Raw genomic sequence first — 14407 nt, 5'->3', positions numbered from 1 at the left:
GTTCATGAAACATCTCTGCAAACTCTCGCAAGAGGGGTTACATAGTCCCAACCGACGATTGGAACTACATGACACAAATACACAACCCCTCAGTGTACAATTATATTTAAAGGTCTGATCAATGAAGAGGCCAGAGGTTGTGAACATTGCATCTTGCATTCAGAAGCATCAGTGAATCAAGCTTTTACTTCTGGATGATCTGAAACAAGTTTTACCTAACAGATAAGGGAGTGCATTGGTGATACCTGAAACAATGACAAATAACATAACAGTGAATATATTTATTACCATTATAGAAGATAATTAATGTTAACAATAATAATTACAAAGGCATTTTCACTATTCTACTATATTCTGGTCCTGCTCATATAGAGTCAGAGAGGAGAATGGGAAACAGTTTCATATATACGTTTTAAAATATTGTGTCCACCCTACAATGAAGTACAGTTCATATCATCCACTGAAAAAGGTGAAGAATCTCATGTAAAAAAAAAAAAAACATTGCAGAGGGGGAGGTCATTTTAGGGAGAGGCGGTGAACTGAGGTACAGGTGCTTACTGTCCTTAAGAGACTTAAAGAATCTTCATGTTTCACCAATAATCTGTCTCCTCACAACTCTAGAAGACAAAAAGGAAATCATTCAAATACACCAAGCCGCCCTCCATATTCTTTTGCTCTCATCCACAAAAGTCAAACAGGGTTGATTAACGCAAAGGGCTTCATATGATCCCAAGAGTTAAAAAAGGAAAGGATGAGCCAGTACATAAAGAAAGTGCACCTTCCTCTGCCAAACCTGAAAAGGCTCACTTAACATTATCATGTTAAAACTGAAGAAAAAAAAAAAGAAAAAAACTCTGCCTCTTCAAACAGAACTACCATTATCGCGTATCATACAGGATTCCAGACAGCATTCTTAAAATAAAAATACACTAGGATGCACAGAAATCATGTACCATTGCACTGATAGAACCATTGTGGATAATATACTGAGTCATTCTGGCAAGTCACAATTTTCCTCCCAAGCCGATCACACGCATCCTTTGAGAGCTGGGGTGTACAGTTTGTGAGAGGGGTCTCCTCCTGTCAGAGAGCGGAGTAAGAGCAGCACAGTAACCCTGACATTTCCCCCTCGACCACCTCAGTCGAGTCCCAGTACTATCTGGATTCCCCGTCTTTGTGGGTGCTGTACAGAGCCAGGTCACCTGGGCCGAGTCTTGAGCCCCGAGGAGGTGTGGCGGATCTGCTGGCCACCGAGGGAATCAGGGGTGGTGGTCCCCCGACAGACAAAGCTCCCACAAGGCCTGCAGGGGACTTACCCAGGATGCCGTTAGGCATGTGGTGCGGGTGCAGGGCCCCGATGCGAGAGTAGAGGCCAGGGTGGTGGGGCGAGGGGTTGGAAGCTCCGGGCTGGAGGTGGGGGTGAGAGAGCAGGCCAGGGTGGAGTTGCTCCAAGTGGGCAGCGTGAGAGTGGTTTTGGAGGTGGGCGCCGGAGAGGTGAGGGTGAGAATGCATTCCAAAGTAACGTGCCCTCTCAAAGTCTTCCCTCATAATTTGGGCTCGCTGCTCCTCGTCCATGAGGCTGCCGCTCGGAGGTCCCAGGTGGGGAGGCCTGTCGAAGTGATGGGCCATCAGGCCAAACTCCTGCCGTACGGAGGTGGGGGCGGAAGAGGTAGAGGTCTGGGGGTGGTGAGGGTTGGCCCCGACCGCGGCCGCCATGGCCGCTGCCCTCTCAGCCTCCAGGAAGCGCTGGGCATGCTGGTGCTGGAGCAGCCGAGCCAGGTGGGGATCGGAGCGTAGGGCCAAGTGGGGGTCTGAACGAAGGGCCAGGTGGGGGTCAGAGCGCATCGCCATGGCTTCCCTACGCTGCTGTTGTTGCTGCTGAGCTGCCAACTCCCTCCAGGGGTCCCATGAGGGGAAGCCATGGGGGTGCTGGGGGTGCCCCTGGGGCGGGCCATGGGGGTGAGCGGCAAACCGTTCCCCTCCTGGACCAATGACCAAGCCCCCAGCGCCGGCCGCACTTCCCAGGTAAGCCTCGATGGCGGCCTGAGCCCTGGAGCGCTCCAGCAGAGAGAGGTGGTGGTGTGAGTGCTGATGTGAGGGTTGGTGTGAGGGTTGGTGTGAGGGTTGGTGTGAGGGTTGGTGTGAGGGTTGGTGTGAGGGTTGGTGCTGGGTGGGAGGAGGCAGGGGTACCCCAGGTGTGGGCGTCAGCGAGTGAGAAGATGAGGAAGGGGTGGCAGAGCGATGGTGGTGGGGGCGGCTGTTAGGCCTTTCGTAGTTATGGCTGGGCACGGGGGGAGGGGGCAGGGAGATGGGGATATGCTCGGGCTCCTCTTTCCGCTCCTCTTTGACTTTGACTGGAGGAAGGAGGGACGGTTTGGGGACGGGGGTTGTGGTCCGGTCAGGCTTCTTGCCCTGGGACAGAGAGGTGACAGTGGCAGAGGTCGAGGATGAGGCAGGGGGGCCCGCATCTCTTTGGGATGGACGGTGGGATTCGTTGTGGTGGCCATGAGCAGCAGAGGGCTGCTGCTGTCGGGGGTACAGGTCCAGGGGAGAAGGCGCAGAGGGGCCAGAGGGTGGGGGAGTGGTGAGCACCGAGGAGGAGGAGGAGGAGCGCGGCCTGTCTCGGTCTGCCGCCAAAGAGGAAGTGCCCGGTGCTCTTGAAGATACGGTGTGGGGAGGTCTCTTGTCCCCGTCTCTGTCTCTCTCGCGGTCCCTGCTCATGCTGCGGTTCAAGTCCTCGCCAGGCCCGTTCGCTGCCATAGGACCACCGTGCCCGTTCATGTGGGAGACGGGGGTGTTGCTGCGGAGCTTCAAGGGAGGGGCCACCGGTGACATTCGCACAGGTGGACGACCATACAGCATGTTGTCCCTGCAAGAGAGAAGCATCGTGAGGAGGGGAGAAAGATGACAGGGGAGTGGGGGGGTCAAATGGCTGAGCGGTCAGGGAGTCAGACTATTAATCAGAAGGTTGTTGGTTAAATTCCTGGCCGTGCCAAATGACGTTGTGTCCTTAGGCAAGGCACTTCACCCTACTTGCCTCGGGGAGAATGTCCCTGTACTTACTGTAAGTCGCTCTGGACAGGAGCGTCTGCTAAATGACTAAATGTAAATGTGGTAAGATATTCCAAAGTTCACCCAACGTCAAGCTACAAACAGCTGAGGAGGATCCCCCTGTGATACGGTGTCATTTATCTACCTGTCTTTTTCGTCTTTGATGTGAAGGATTTCTCTCCTCTCCGTCTCCTTTCCTCTGTCTCTCTCATCCCTCTTGTCAGCCCCTTTGGCCCAGCTCGGCCCGGCGGTGAAGTTGGGAGGGCCGCCGTGCAGGCGATTCCAGGGGTCGTGAGGGTTGTTCAGGCCCCCAACCACACCGGCAGGAGAGTCCTTGTGGCCAAAAACTGAGCTGCTCGCTGTAACAGTCCAAATTAAAAACACGTGATCACGGGTTAGCTTGTGAAAACCAGTTATGGTTCATAGTTCAAGGCATGGCTTGTCTTAAGAGCAGGATTTTTTTTTTTTTTTTTTTTACGTACCCAGTGTGGGGCTGCCAAGTCCTCCGAAGGCACTGGATCCCAAGGCTCCCAGAGGGGTGAAGGGGGGCGAGCGGCCGTAAGGGTCTGCTACACACACCAAGTAAACAGAGAGGGAGGTGGAAGGTCAGATATGAGTATGACCATGTGTTGCATGGCCTTCAGATATGGCGCAGAATCAATTCAATCCGTGGGTGAGTAAACACGGCCCGAGGAGACGCGTGTTGAGTGTACACCAGACAGACGTGCCCCTTTGAAAGAGCCTCTTACCCAAGTGTGCCCCCGGAGTGAGGAAAGAGGAGTGGGGCGTGGATGGAGGGATGAAAGGAGAGGAGGACGGATTGACTCCACCTGTGGGGGACAGAAGAGGCACCTCAATGCAAACCAACAAGATCAAACTCCTCAGATAAGACACCTCTGTATTGACACACCGGACATCAGGCCTCATACGATTACACTATTTCACAATACGTCATTTCTTCCTAGGCATCAATAAAAGGACCTACTATTACTAATACCAGACTATAATTTTACTGAGCTAAGTGAAGGCAGATACCTACCAGGGGCTGTGAAGAGGCTGGCAGGCCTGGTGAGGTCATGGGCAGGGGGAAGCCCACCTCCCAGCGGCCCCAGGGGACCCAGTCGGGGGTCACCTGCTCCCGGAAGACGAGCCAGCAGCTCATTACGGAAGTCCAGCTTGTGAGGATCCGCATGCATCAACTGAGAGACCAGAGAGACCAGAGAGACCATGAGACCATGGAGACCAGAGAGACCATGGAGACCATGGAGACCAGAGAGACCAGAGAGACCAGGGAGACCATGGAGACCAGGGAGACCATGGAGGCCAGAGAGACCATGGAGACCAGGGAGACCATGGAGGCCAGAGAGACCATGGAGACCAGGGAGACCATGAGACCATGGAGACCATGGAGACCAGAGAGACCAGAGAGACCAGGGAGACCATGGAGACCAGGGAGACCATGGAGGCCAGAGAGACCATGGAGACCAGGGAGACCATGAGACCATGGAGACCATGGAGACCAGAGAGACCATGGAGACCATGGAGACCAGAGAGACCAGAGAGACCAGAGAGACCATGGAGACCAGGGAGACCAGGGAGACCATGAGACATGCCGTGTAATACACTATTCCCAAACAGGGGTTGTGATCCAGGTTAATTGTAGCAACGCACCTTTACTTTCTTCTGATGGCTTAGAATCATCCAGGCCACGTGCACATGCATTGCACACCACTTCCCTGGCTTCTGTATAAGAGGGAAACACAACGTTATCCACTGATCGTCAGTGACTCCAGTTAAAGCCTTTACACTCCAGGAGTCAGAAGACACTGTCATGTAGACTATTCTTCTGTATTGTACTGCCATCAAAACAAGAAGAGGATTTCATGATCTTGAGGAGAAGTAGAGATTAGTAAAGCAAATATCAATCATTTGTGTTGGTCAGTGCAGTTTTCCTGTAACATTTTAAGCATGGGTATGCAGCAAGAACGGAAGTGAAAAATATATTCCGCAATATTACACATCTGCGTGCAAGGGCATTTCATTGATCATTCAAATTGATTATGATCCAGAGAAAGTGAGTGAGTTAAAGAGTTAGAAATAGTGAGAGAAAAAACGGGATTTAAAAATCATCAGTTTTTGCTTACATTACTGACTTTCAACGATGTCCCAAATGGATCAGTTAGCTAAAAGAGAACAGAATCGTAAACCGTTTTGGTTAACACATTCCACTCTTCATGACTATGTTTATATTTTGCACTCTTTCCTGCACCGACTAGGGCCCCATGTCTTGGTGCATTCATGGCTAAGTGATCGTGACTCAATCAGTACAGTAAAAAAAGAAAAAGACAACTGTCATCTGCAATCCTCCACACAATCAAGATGTGACAGGTTGAGTAGACATCCTTACCCGCGGGTCTTTAGGCTGCAGGTGGTGAGGCACAACTCCCAGCCGAGCGTTCATCTCAGGACCTGTTCCCTGGGGGACAAGAGGCTGTCACACAGCACACTGTGAGCTGAGATCCACACAACGCACACTGTCTAAGTCAACACCAATATTAAAACATCAGAAGAAACTAAAGATATAAATAGAATCTACTAAATGAGCGCATATATAGACAGTCCTCCGTCTATATATTCTGCCAGTAAACAGGCGGAATTCTAAGATGGTGGTTGCTATGAAACGCCTGTTATCTGAACAGGGATTTTGACGGCACAAGGGAGGCAAACGGTAAATTGACTTATTGTATTGACTCTCACCTTAGGCTGGAAGGCTCCTTGCACTGAGCCAAAGGGCCCAGCAGGGGGGATCACTGGCTGGATGCCTGGCACTGGAGGAGGGTACTGTGGGAAGAACTACATCAGCCACACACACAAACAGAAACTGGTTAAAACCAGTGGTGCCTTATCTAGTAATAGTCCCATAAAGCCTATAAAAGGGTATGAAAAAACTGAAACTGACTCAAAAGTGGCGCAGTCAATTTCAGACCTTTCAGTCTTTTATGAGGTAATAAAGGTCTGTCGTGCGTCAGTAATGTATGAATGGGAACTTACAGTGTGTCGGTAGAGCCCCTCCATCTTGCCAGCATACTTCTCAAACTAAGAGAGGGAAAAGGACGGGTTACATCACCTGTAGAAAGTAAGCTGGCCTGAACCCTGCCAGAAACTAAAGTCTCATGTCAGTCTGAGCCCAAATTGTCGTCTTACCAGAGGCGGTGCTGTTGCAGTAGGGTGCAGGAAAGGCGTGAAGTGTTGGTGCGTGTGTGTGTGCTGGTGCTGGTGGTTGTGCTGATGGAACTGGAAGGCCAAGGGCTGGATGCTGGGCTGGGCCTGGGACGTCCTGCCGGAGGAACCAGAGCTGGAGCTGGAGGCTGACGGCCCCCCAGGGGTAGAGCGCCCCGCCCCGCCGTTGGTCTCTGCCCCGGGCACACTGCGACGGCCCTCTCGCTCTTGGGAGGCGAGGAAGTGAGAGTTCAGACCCTGACGCAGCAAATCCTGGTCTGTAGTACGAGGCAGGTGTGAAGAGGAACTATGAGGATACGGACCTCAACGACTGCTTTCAGTTATGCTAAGTGGCACTACGCTCCACTGGGGGATAAAGACTAAGACTGTATACGACTGGAAAATGACTTCATCCCCCCCATTCGTTTGCTACTTTGAACAACATTTATACAGCGTCAGTACTCAAGCCATGAGGATAGAAGAACTGCAGCTGACCGTACCTGCAGCTCCGTGGGAGGACACCTGTAGAAGGGGGGGCGGCGGGGGAAGACCGGGGGAGGAAGTGAACAAGGAGCCGGACCCTGCTCGTGAGGGGGGGCGGAGAGATCCTGAGGAGCCCGGACCTCGGATGAGGGACAGGGACATGCTGGAAGAGGGTGTGGGGGGACGCAAGGAGGAAGATGCGCTGGACGACGACGGAGGCTTGACTGAGGTACCGCTCCTGCAACAACAAAAAAAGACAGCGTTTGTGACTTTCACATTTCAAAAACAGCCCACTGCGTGCATAAGGGGGACGCGTTTTTTCAAAAAGGCAAAAACCTCAACACTCGAAGGTGACGACCAAGACCGACCTGTTGCTGGTCCCCATGTTGTAGATGGAGTGGGGCCGTCCAGGGAAGGAGAGGAAGGGCTTGTGTTTGGAGAGCGAGGGGTTGGGCTCGTGGCGCTGGTGGAAGCCGTTGTTGCCGTTGAGGTGGCTGGGCCGGGAGGCAGTGGCCGGGGAGTGAGAAGGCAGGCAGGAAAAGGAGTAAGAGGTAGAAGAGACAGGCTCGGGGTGAGGCGGCTCCAGGCTCCTCTCCTGACTGCGCTCGAGTCCAGATACGCACGGGGTGACCATGAGCCGGGACAGGCCACAGCGCGCCGGAAGGGGAGGGCAGTCTTTGGCCATGGAGGAGGCCATGCTCACAGGGGTAGGCTCCATAACTTAGGACGGAGAAGCAATCATTAAATTAGGAGCCGGTTTATCTAGAACAGGAAGTGGTCTAGACAGCAACGCAATCGACTTAAGAGTGAGGTTTTAAAGTAGATTTTGTGTGCAGTGTGAACATTTCCAACAGACGGTTGACTGCACCCAATCAATTCATTACAAGAATAGACTAATAGAGGCATAAAGCGCTAGAAGAGGCCGTTTTACCTTTTCTGGTACTGACAGTGAATGTTGGATCCATATCATTGTCAGATGCCTGGAATACAACAGGAAACACACAAAATTACAAAAGGAAAATATGGAAATACCAAATGCGATATAAATTACAAAATAACAATAAGTGATTTGACGTAAGCAGCACCCACCTTATCTGCTGACTCACTCTCTGTGTCACACTGGTAAAAGGCATAAAACATCAATTAAAAAATTGAACATCTTTGTACAGAGCTACATTTGGAGTCTAGACAGAGCATTGTTCAATGTAAAATGCTATGCATTATAACTCACAATGTAGCCAGTCTCCAAGAGCAGAATCGCTCCACCCTAAGGGAATCATTACAGTGTTATATTATTGCCACTGACATTCAACTTCACCTCTGCATACTGGTTAAATCCAACTATACACCAATGCATGTGTATAACTGGTCAACAGCTGGAGTAGGCTCAGTGTATTTGAACATTTATGCATGTAGCAGATGCATTTGAAGCTTCACTCGAGTTAATGTTGCCAGTCTAAGTGCTTAAAATAACACAATACTCTTATTTAGTAATACGAAGTGTACATACACTTCAGCTGTCATCTTTTTAGCAACTTCACAACACATAATCGTTGTATCTCAAAAGCAGCACCCATCCTGTTACAGTTCCAAGGATGTGTTGGAACTATACAACGTGTGTGTAAGCCTGTTCCCAGTAGATCATCTAGTGTGAATTCTTAGGCTACGTACACCTCTAGTGTGAGAAGGTCAGCACACAAAACAGATTCAATAATCGCACACCGAACAACGCAAACATCGTTTGAACATGCAACCGTTACACATCACAAAAAAAGCCAAATCTTTTATTTCCAAACCTTCACATTTGTCTTTCTTCTCTTCTTTCTGTTCCTGTTCCAGCAACTGCGGGAGTAGCTGGGTGGGGCCCCCTCCTCTGCGTCTGTGAGGGGCCCTCCGCCGTTTTCCCCCGGGCTCCTCTTCCTCTTGCTTCCCCTTCCCATGAGCATAGCAGCACGCTGGGTAGGCTTCAGAGAACAGTCCATCTGAGAAGAGAAAAACAGCTGTGTTTACATAGGACTGCAAACAATTAGCCAGCTACTGCGCTGGAAACAACAACCTTGTGTGTTGATTGACTTCCTGGTTATTTCCCACCCAGATAAAAACGTCAGGTTTTAGGTTATGTTGAATATGAAGTATTTACTACTGAAGAGTTAAGTCAGTTAACTGGATGCAATGGTGTTAGGGGCTGACATTTTAGAGCTACTGAGAGGGCAAACAATGCTAAGGTACCATGACGAGTGGCTCAGTTGCATCACTCCTCCCGTGTTCCCTTGTTCAGTTACTTAGTGTAGTTTAAATGACTGTTCATAGGAACCGATCAGTTCATCAACAATGGGTGCAGAGAGGACATGGATAATTCAGGAGGAAAAAAGTTCAATTTATCCATCTATTAAGACCCATTAGAGGACATTGCTGTGGATTTCATAACATTTACAGTGGTTGTTGATTGGTTCACCTGCTCCAATTACCACCTTAAAGGGTCTTGGATTGGAAGTGTGGTGCTTAGCTTACTTAAATCGAGTTAAGTGTTGCATCTGAGGAAAAACAAAATGCCTGAAACACCCACATGAGGACTCACTGAAAAGCGTAAAAGGACTTTGGTTGTTTTAATTGTATTGACATTTTAGAGAAATTATCAACTAACGAATTATAGATGCATGCTTCATGTATATCAGACCAATGGATTTGGGAAACGCCGATTCGAGTCTAGATGTTAGGGTTAGTCACAGGTTACTTAATGTCTGTGTTGTGAAAGTAGCAGCATTCCATCATGTCTGGGTTGTCTCGTCTGGGGATTGTGTGCAATCTTACCTCTAAGGCCTCCAAGCTGATGAAGCTGGCAATGGCGAAACCATCGATGATGTCCTCTTCGCAAGACACCGATTCTCGCTTCCTCCGCCGCGGAGGCCTGTGCCTGACACCGGGGAAAGCGGGTCGACATACTTTACCCCCGGGACCTAAAACAGAGTTTGCTCCGGAAACCTCGCGGTCCGAGCCCGAGGAGGGAGATGTGGCCCGTTGATCAGCGAGGTCTACTCGTCTCCTACGCCGTTCTCTGTCGCGCTGAGAACGGGACCGTCGGCTCTGTCTGAACCCACCGCTTCGACTCGGACCGTCCATGTCAAAACAGCACCTATTCCCAGTCCAATCGAAGGCACTTTTTAAAATCCCGGTCCGGTCGAAGGCACTTTGCTTAACCTCAAAATTACCACCACCCCACAGGCCCGCACAGGAGCCCCTGTTTAAAATGGCGTTAACAGCAGCAGTCTATTATTTTGCGTCCTTTGAGAACATTATAGAGGCCTCAGAGCTTTTCACTCTGCAAATTCTGAATGTCATGTCAGCTCACAGGGATGTAAACTTCGTTCCACCGCAGAATGTATATTGCTGCTTCTGTTCATGGGGAATAAGTCCAAATGTCAAGACATGGCTTTTCTGTCTCAAAGAATGTGTATGTAAACACAGATGACAAGCGTTAGCATACCGACAAAGCACTAACGTTTAGTTGGTTAAACAACGCATACAGGCTAAATTGATATTTCAAAACCACGTTATAAGAATTTAAACCTTAAGTATATATTCGGAATATTCGAAACGCAACCTTCCCCTGAACTCCACAAATTTAAGCACGCGCCGTCAAATAGCAAAATAGCCTAGCTTGCCATCTTACAGCTAGCTAACTAGATGCCACTGACAATTCAGTAGATACACATGGCTTTGTAATGAGTATGTTACTAACAGCTATAATTAGATATCTGCATGAAAGCTATGAGCTCATAGATCGTATGTACTTACCCTGTGCTAAGATTATCTGGTGATATATTAGCACAAGCTCCACTGGCTAGCTGTCCTTTTTGGTAGGTTGCTTAGGCAGCTATGGTTAGCTAGCTGATTACCATGTATTTCGCGACTTCTATATACTACACAGCCGATAACGTTAATTCGTTGATAAAGAAAGAAATGTTAATAAAACGTATCTGAAATACGCAGGGGCAGACAATATATAAATTGTGTGGCTATTTAGACAACTAGCTGGTAATATCAGTCCTGCAGCTGGATAGACAACATTCTTTGACGATGATGGGCCCAATACAAATGGTTGAATTCGCATCAAAGAAAGGCGTAGCTAGCTTGCTAATGCTAAACAGCTATCTAATCCACAAACAAAAAGCGATTAATTGTTTAATACCAAGCCTGAAGTTATGTAATGACTGTTTTGCCACCCACCATCCGTGTGCTATCGACGTGTTTGTTCCTACTTCAATTTGTTTTCGCACCAGATCCATTAGGCATTAACAACGAAATTATTCAAGGCCCAACTAAAGCCCCGGTCTTGATTTCCATTCACTAGAGTGTTGACCCAGCCGCTCTAGGCTAGGCACCTTCTTCAAGCAGTCCACTGTAATCCAATGTGTCGAGGGAAGTACAAATTCTTGCCGGCGTTTCCGGTTGAGCCGAATATCAACTAACCAAAGTCCTCAAGTGTATTGAAATTAAATATCACAGTTATCTTTCTGTTATTTCGTTGATCTTGAAAACTATCTTAATGAAAATTTAGGAGACACCAATGGTGTCAGCGGCAGTGCATTGTGTGCTACGGCGAACCGTCTTCCTCTCTAATCATAATAGTTGTGAATCGTTGCCATTGCAAGTACATTACTGCCTCCAAGTGGACACAGTTGGCCTTGGTCAATATACAACTATAATTTAACATTTTGTAGAGAGTGAAGACTTGATTGTCAAATAGTGGCTACACGTTATCTATTTATCTACCTATCTATCTACCTATCTATCTACAGTATCTATCTATCTATCTATCTATCTATCTATAAATCTATAATAATGATCATCATACTATTTATTTAATTATTATTATTTCTTTTTATAGATCACATAATTATAATTTGTCCCATTATTTTTTATAAAACTGCCGGGCTCACTAAAAACAACAATCTAAATTCTTTGCTAAAAAGGTGCGCCCGGAGAGGGTTATGACGCGTCAAATATACATTACGTCATACGTCATATCCCGAAACTGTCTTCTGCGGAAGTGTATGAAAGAAGAAAACAAATAGGGGATTTAAAAGCAGTGAAGAATTATCGAAAAAAACATTGCTTTGGAACTCTGAGATTGTTTTTGTTTTTACACTAACTGCCTTAAAATACACCTCACTCAAGGTAAGATTAGAATAGATGAGGTGGGAACTAAAAGTAAAAAAAGAAGCTTGGCTAGCTTGGTAGCGACCAATTAGTAGACGTTTGTAAATTGAGAATTAGCTCATGTTGCTTGATCCGCAGGCCTATTTGCTAGCTAAATTTTGAGATTTCAATCTAACTACACATTCTGGCTATATTACTTAACGTTACCTAAGGCTAAGGTTGCCTTGTCACTGTATCACAAAACCTGGCTAATGGTTCCAGTGGCAGAGGTAACTGACTTTCACACATGACGTATTTCTGTAGATGGACTTCCTATTTGGGAAAAGGAAGACTCCGGAGGAGATGTTGAGGCAGAATCAGAGAGCCCTGAATCGTGCCATGAGAGACCTGGATAAAGAACGCCAGAGATTGGAGCAGCAGGAGAAGAAAATCATTGCTGATATTAAGAAAATGGCCAAACAGGGACAGATGGTGAGATCAGAGAGCACACCATGTTTGCTTGTTGTTTAGTTAAAAACTCAAGACTGGTGGTGTCAATCGTGACTTGTATTGATTTTACTCAATCACGCCTGTTAATTTTACAGGATGCTGTCAAGATAATGGCTAAGGACTTGGTTCGCACAAGGCGATATGTTAAGAAATTTATCATGATGAGGGCAAATATCCAGGCAGTCAGTTTAAAGATCCAGACACTCAAATCAAACAACAGTATGGCCCAGGCAATGAAAGGAGTCACCAAAGCCATGGCAACCATGAACAGACAGGTGAGCACAAATACTTTGAATCATTTATTGTAACTAATGGAACTTTCACAAGCAGAAGTGTCACACTTGAAACATGTTATTATTGGCAGACATGCAGACAGATTATCTATACCCTCTCATTCAACGTATTTGTCTCCCTCTTAATCCAAATAGTTGAAGCTGCCACAGATTCAAAAGATCATGATGGATTTTGAACGGCAGAGTGAAATAATGGACATGAAGGAAGAGATGATGAATGATGCTATAGACGATGCTATGGGTGACGAAGACGACGAGGATGAAACGTAAGCAAGTTGGACGGGCTATTATTTAAAAGGTTGCCGGTTTGATTCCTGGCTGTGCAAATCACCTTGGGCAAGACACTTCACCCTACTTGCCTCGGGGGGGAATGTCCCTGTATTTAGGCTACTGCAAGTCAATCTGGATAACAGTGTCTGCCAATTGACTAAATGTAAGTTCAGAAGAGAAAAAGAACACTGAAGGCAGACATTTGTGTGTTCCACTACATTTACATTTAGTCATTTAGCAGACGCTCTTATCCAGAGCGACTTCCAGTACAGGGACATTCTCCCCGAGGCAAGTAGGGTGAAGTGCCTTACCCAAGGACACAACGTCATGTGCATCGGCCGAGAATTGATGCTCGATGCTCTACCCGCTCAGCCACCTGACTCCCTACTAACTACCTACTAACTCCTTACCACACTAACTCTCCATTTACTCCACAGTGACGCTGTTGTGTCTCAAGTCCTGGACGAACTGGGCCTCAATCTCTCCGACGAACTTTCAAGTGAGGCATTCCATCAATGCATTCCTAAATTGTCGTCAAGTTTTTTTTTTCCCCTGTAAGTATGCGGCCATTTTAATTGCTCTTCATATCCATTTAGATCTGCCAGCCACTGGAGGTAGCTTATCAGCCGCAGGTGCAAAGAAAGCAGAGCCCCAGGCTGCTCTGGCAGATGCCGATGCCGATCTGGAGGAGAGACTCAACAACCTCAGAAGGGACTGAGAATGGAGCGGGTGACAGAGACCAGCACTTTGGCTGGAGTGTCAATACAGATCCAGAAGTATACTTTTGTGTATCTTTATCATTTCTTTGGGAAGGGAGTTGGAGCACCATTGAAAGGGTTCAGTAAGAAATCTGTTGTTAAGGTCTATGGCTTTTTTTGTTTTTTGATTGTTTTATTACTTGTGTGCTGTATGTATATTTTATCAACAAATACATTATGCATACCTGATTGTACTTGTAAAAAAAAAAAAAAGAAATACAACGTATATATTGCCAAACAAAAAGTTCAATTTGAAGGACAAATTTAATAAAGTTAGAGTAAATTCCAACACCCAAGGGTATGTTATTTACACTCTTAAGAAGAACACTAATTATGACAAGTAAATAATCCAAAGTCAGTGACATTTGATTATATCAGGTTTTGTATGTTATTTTGTGTGTGCAGTGATCAACACATTTGCATAACCTCAGCTTTATTGTGGTGTGCCTATTATGGGTGTACACTTGGTAAGATATTAACAAATGATTAACATCATGGTTAAGTAATGATGTTCTGTCTGTGATTTGTTTGCTTTAGATTTCTTTTTGTAGATTTCTTTTTTTCTTGTGCTGATGCACAGAAGATTGGAACTATAACTATGGCTGATGAGAGGGTTCGGTCAGAAAGCCTGGGGTTTGGCTAGATGATCGTTACTTTCTGATCGGGGACTTTCTGGGACTTAAA

General features: G+C 47.1%; 2 protein-coding genes across 7 annotated transcripts; one reads left to right on the top strand and one right to left on the bottom strand.

Annotated features, from left to right (window-relative positions):
* Positions 1 to 266: 266 nt before the first annotated feature.
* fbrs (fibrosin) lies at positions 267 to 11360 on the bottom strand. 6 transcript variants are annotated; one of them, XM_084669941.1, is made up of 19 exons: positions 10549 to 11360; positions 9565 to 10146; positions 8550 to 8735; positions 7985 to 8020; positions 7843 to 7872; positions 7685 to 7733; positions 7122 to 7473; positions 6771 to 6991; positions 6256 to 6548; positions 6103 to 6147; positions 5809 to 5904; positions 5459 to 5542; positions 5196 to 5234; positions 4723 to 4794; positions 4091 to 4250; positions 3801 to 3881; positions 3534 to 3620; positions 3197 to 3410; positions 267 to 2869 (listed from the first exon to the last, which is right to left on the bottom strand). In XM_084669941.1, the coding sequence occupies exons 2-19, from the start codon at positions 9871 to 9873 to the stop codon at positions 1156 to 1158; spliced, it is 4068 nt and encodes a 1355-aa protein (XP_084526067.1). In that variant the 5' UTR covers positions 9874 to 10146; positions 10549 to 11360; the 3' UTR covers positions 267 to 1155. The 6 variants fall into 6 exon arrangements, with proteins under 6 accessions (XP_084526067.1, XP_084526068.1, XP_084526070.1 ...); XM_084669942.1 differs by having other exon boundaries at positions 10981 to 11360; XM_084669944.1 differs by having other exon boundaries at positions 5459 to 5527; positions 9565 to 11360.
* Positions 11361 to 11771: 411 nt separating this feature from the next.
* chmp2a (charged multivesicular body protein 2A) lies at positions 11772 to 14012 on the top strand. The gene is made up of 6 exons (XM_084669952.1): positions 11772 to 11931; positions 12217 to 12384; positions 12498 to 12677; positions 12831 to 12961; positions 13403 to 13464; positions 13562 to 14012. The coding sequence occupies exons 2-6, from the start codon at positions 12217 to 12219 to the stop codon at positions 13681 to 13683; spliced, it is 663 nt and encodes a 220-aa protein (XP_084526078.1). The 5' UTR covers positions 11772 to 11931; the 3' UTR covers positions 13684 to 14012.
* Positions 14013 to 14407: the final 395 nt, after the last annotated feature.

Source organism: Hypomesus nipponensis, chromosome 13 (genome assembly GCF_054491055.1).
Source record: "Hypomesus nipponensis isolate SF chromosome 13, ASM5449105v1, whole genome shotgun sequence".
Taxonomy (NCBI): domain Eukaryota; kingdom Metazoa; phylum Chordata; class Actinopteri; order Osmeriformes; family Osmeridae; genus Hypomesus; species Hypomesus nipponensis.
Note: the sequence above shows the minus strand (reverse complement) of the source record. Positions and strands in the feature narration are given on the sequence as shown.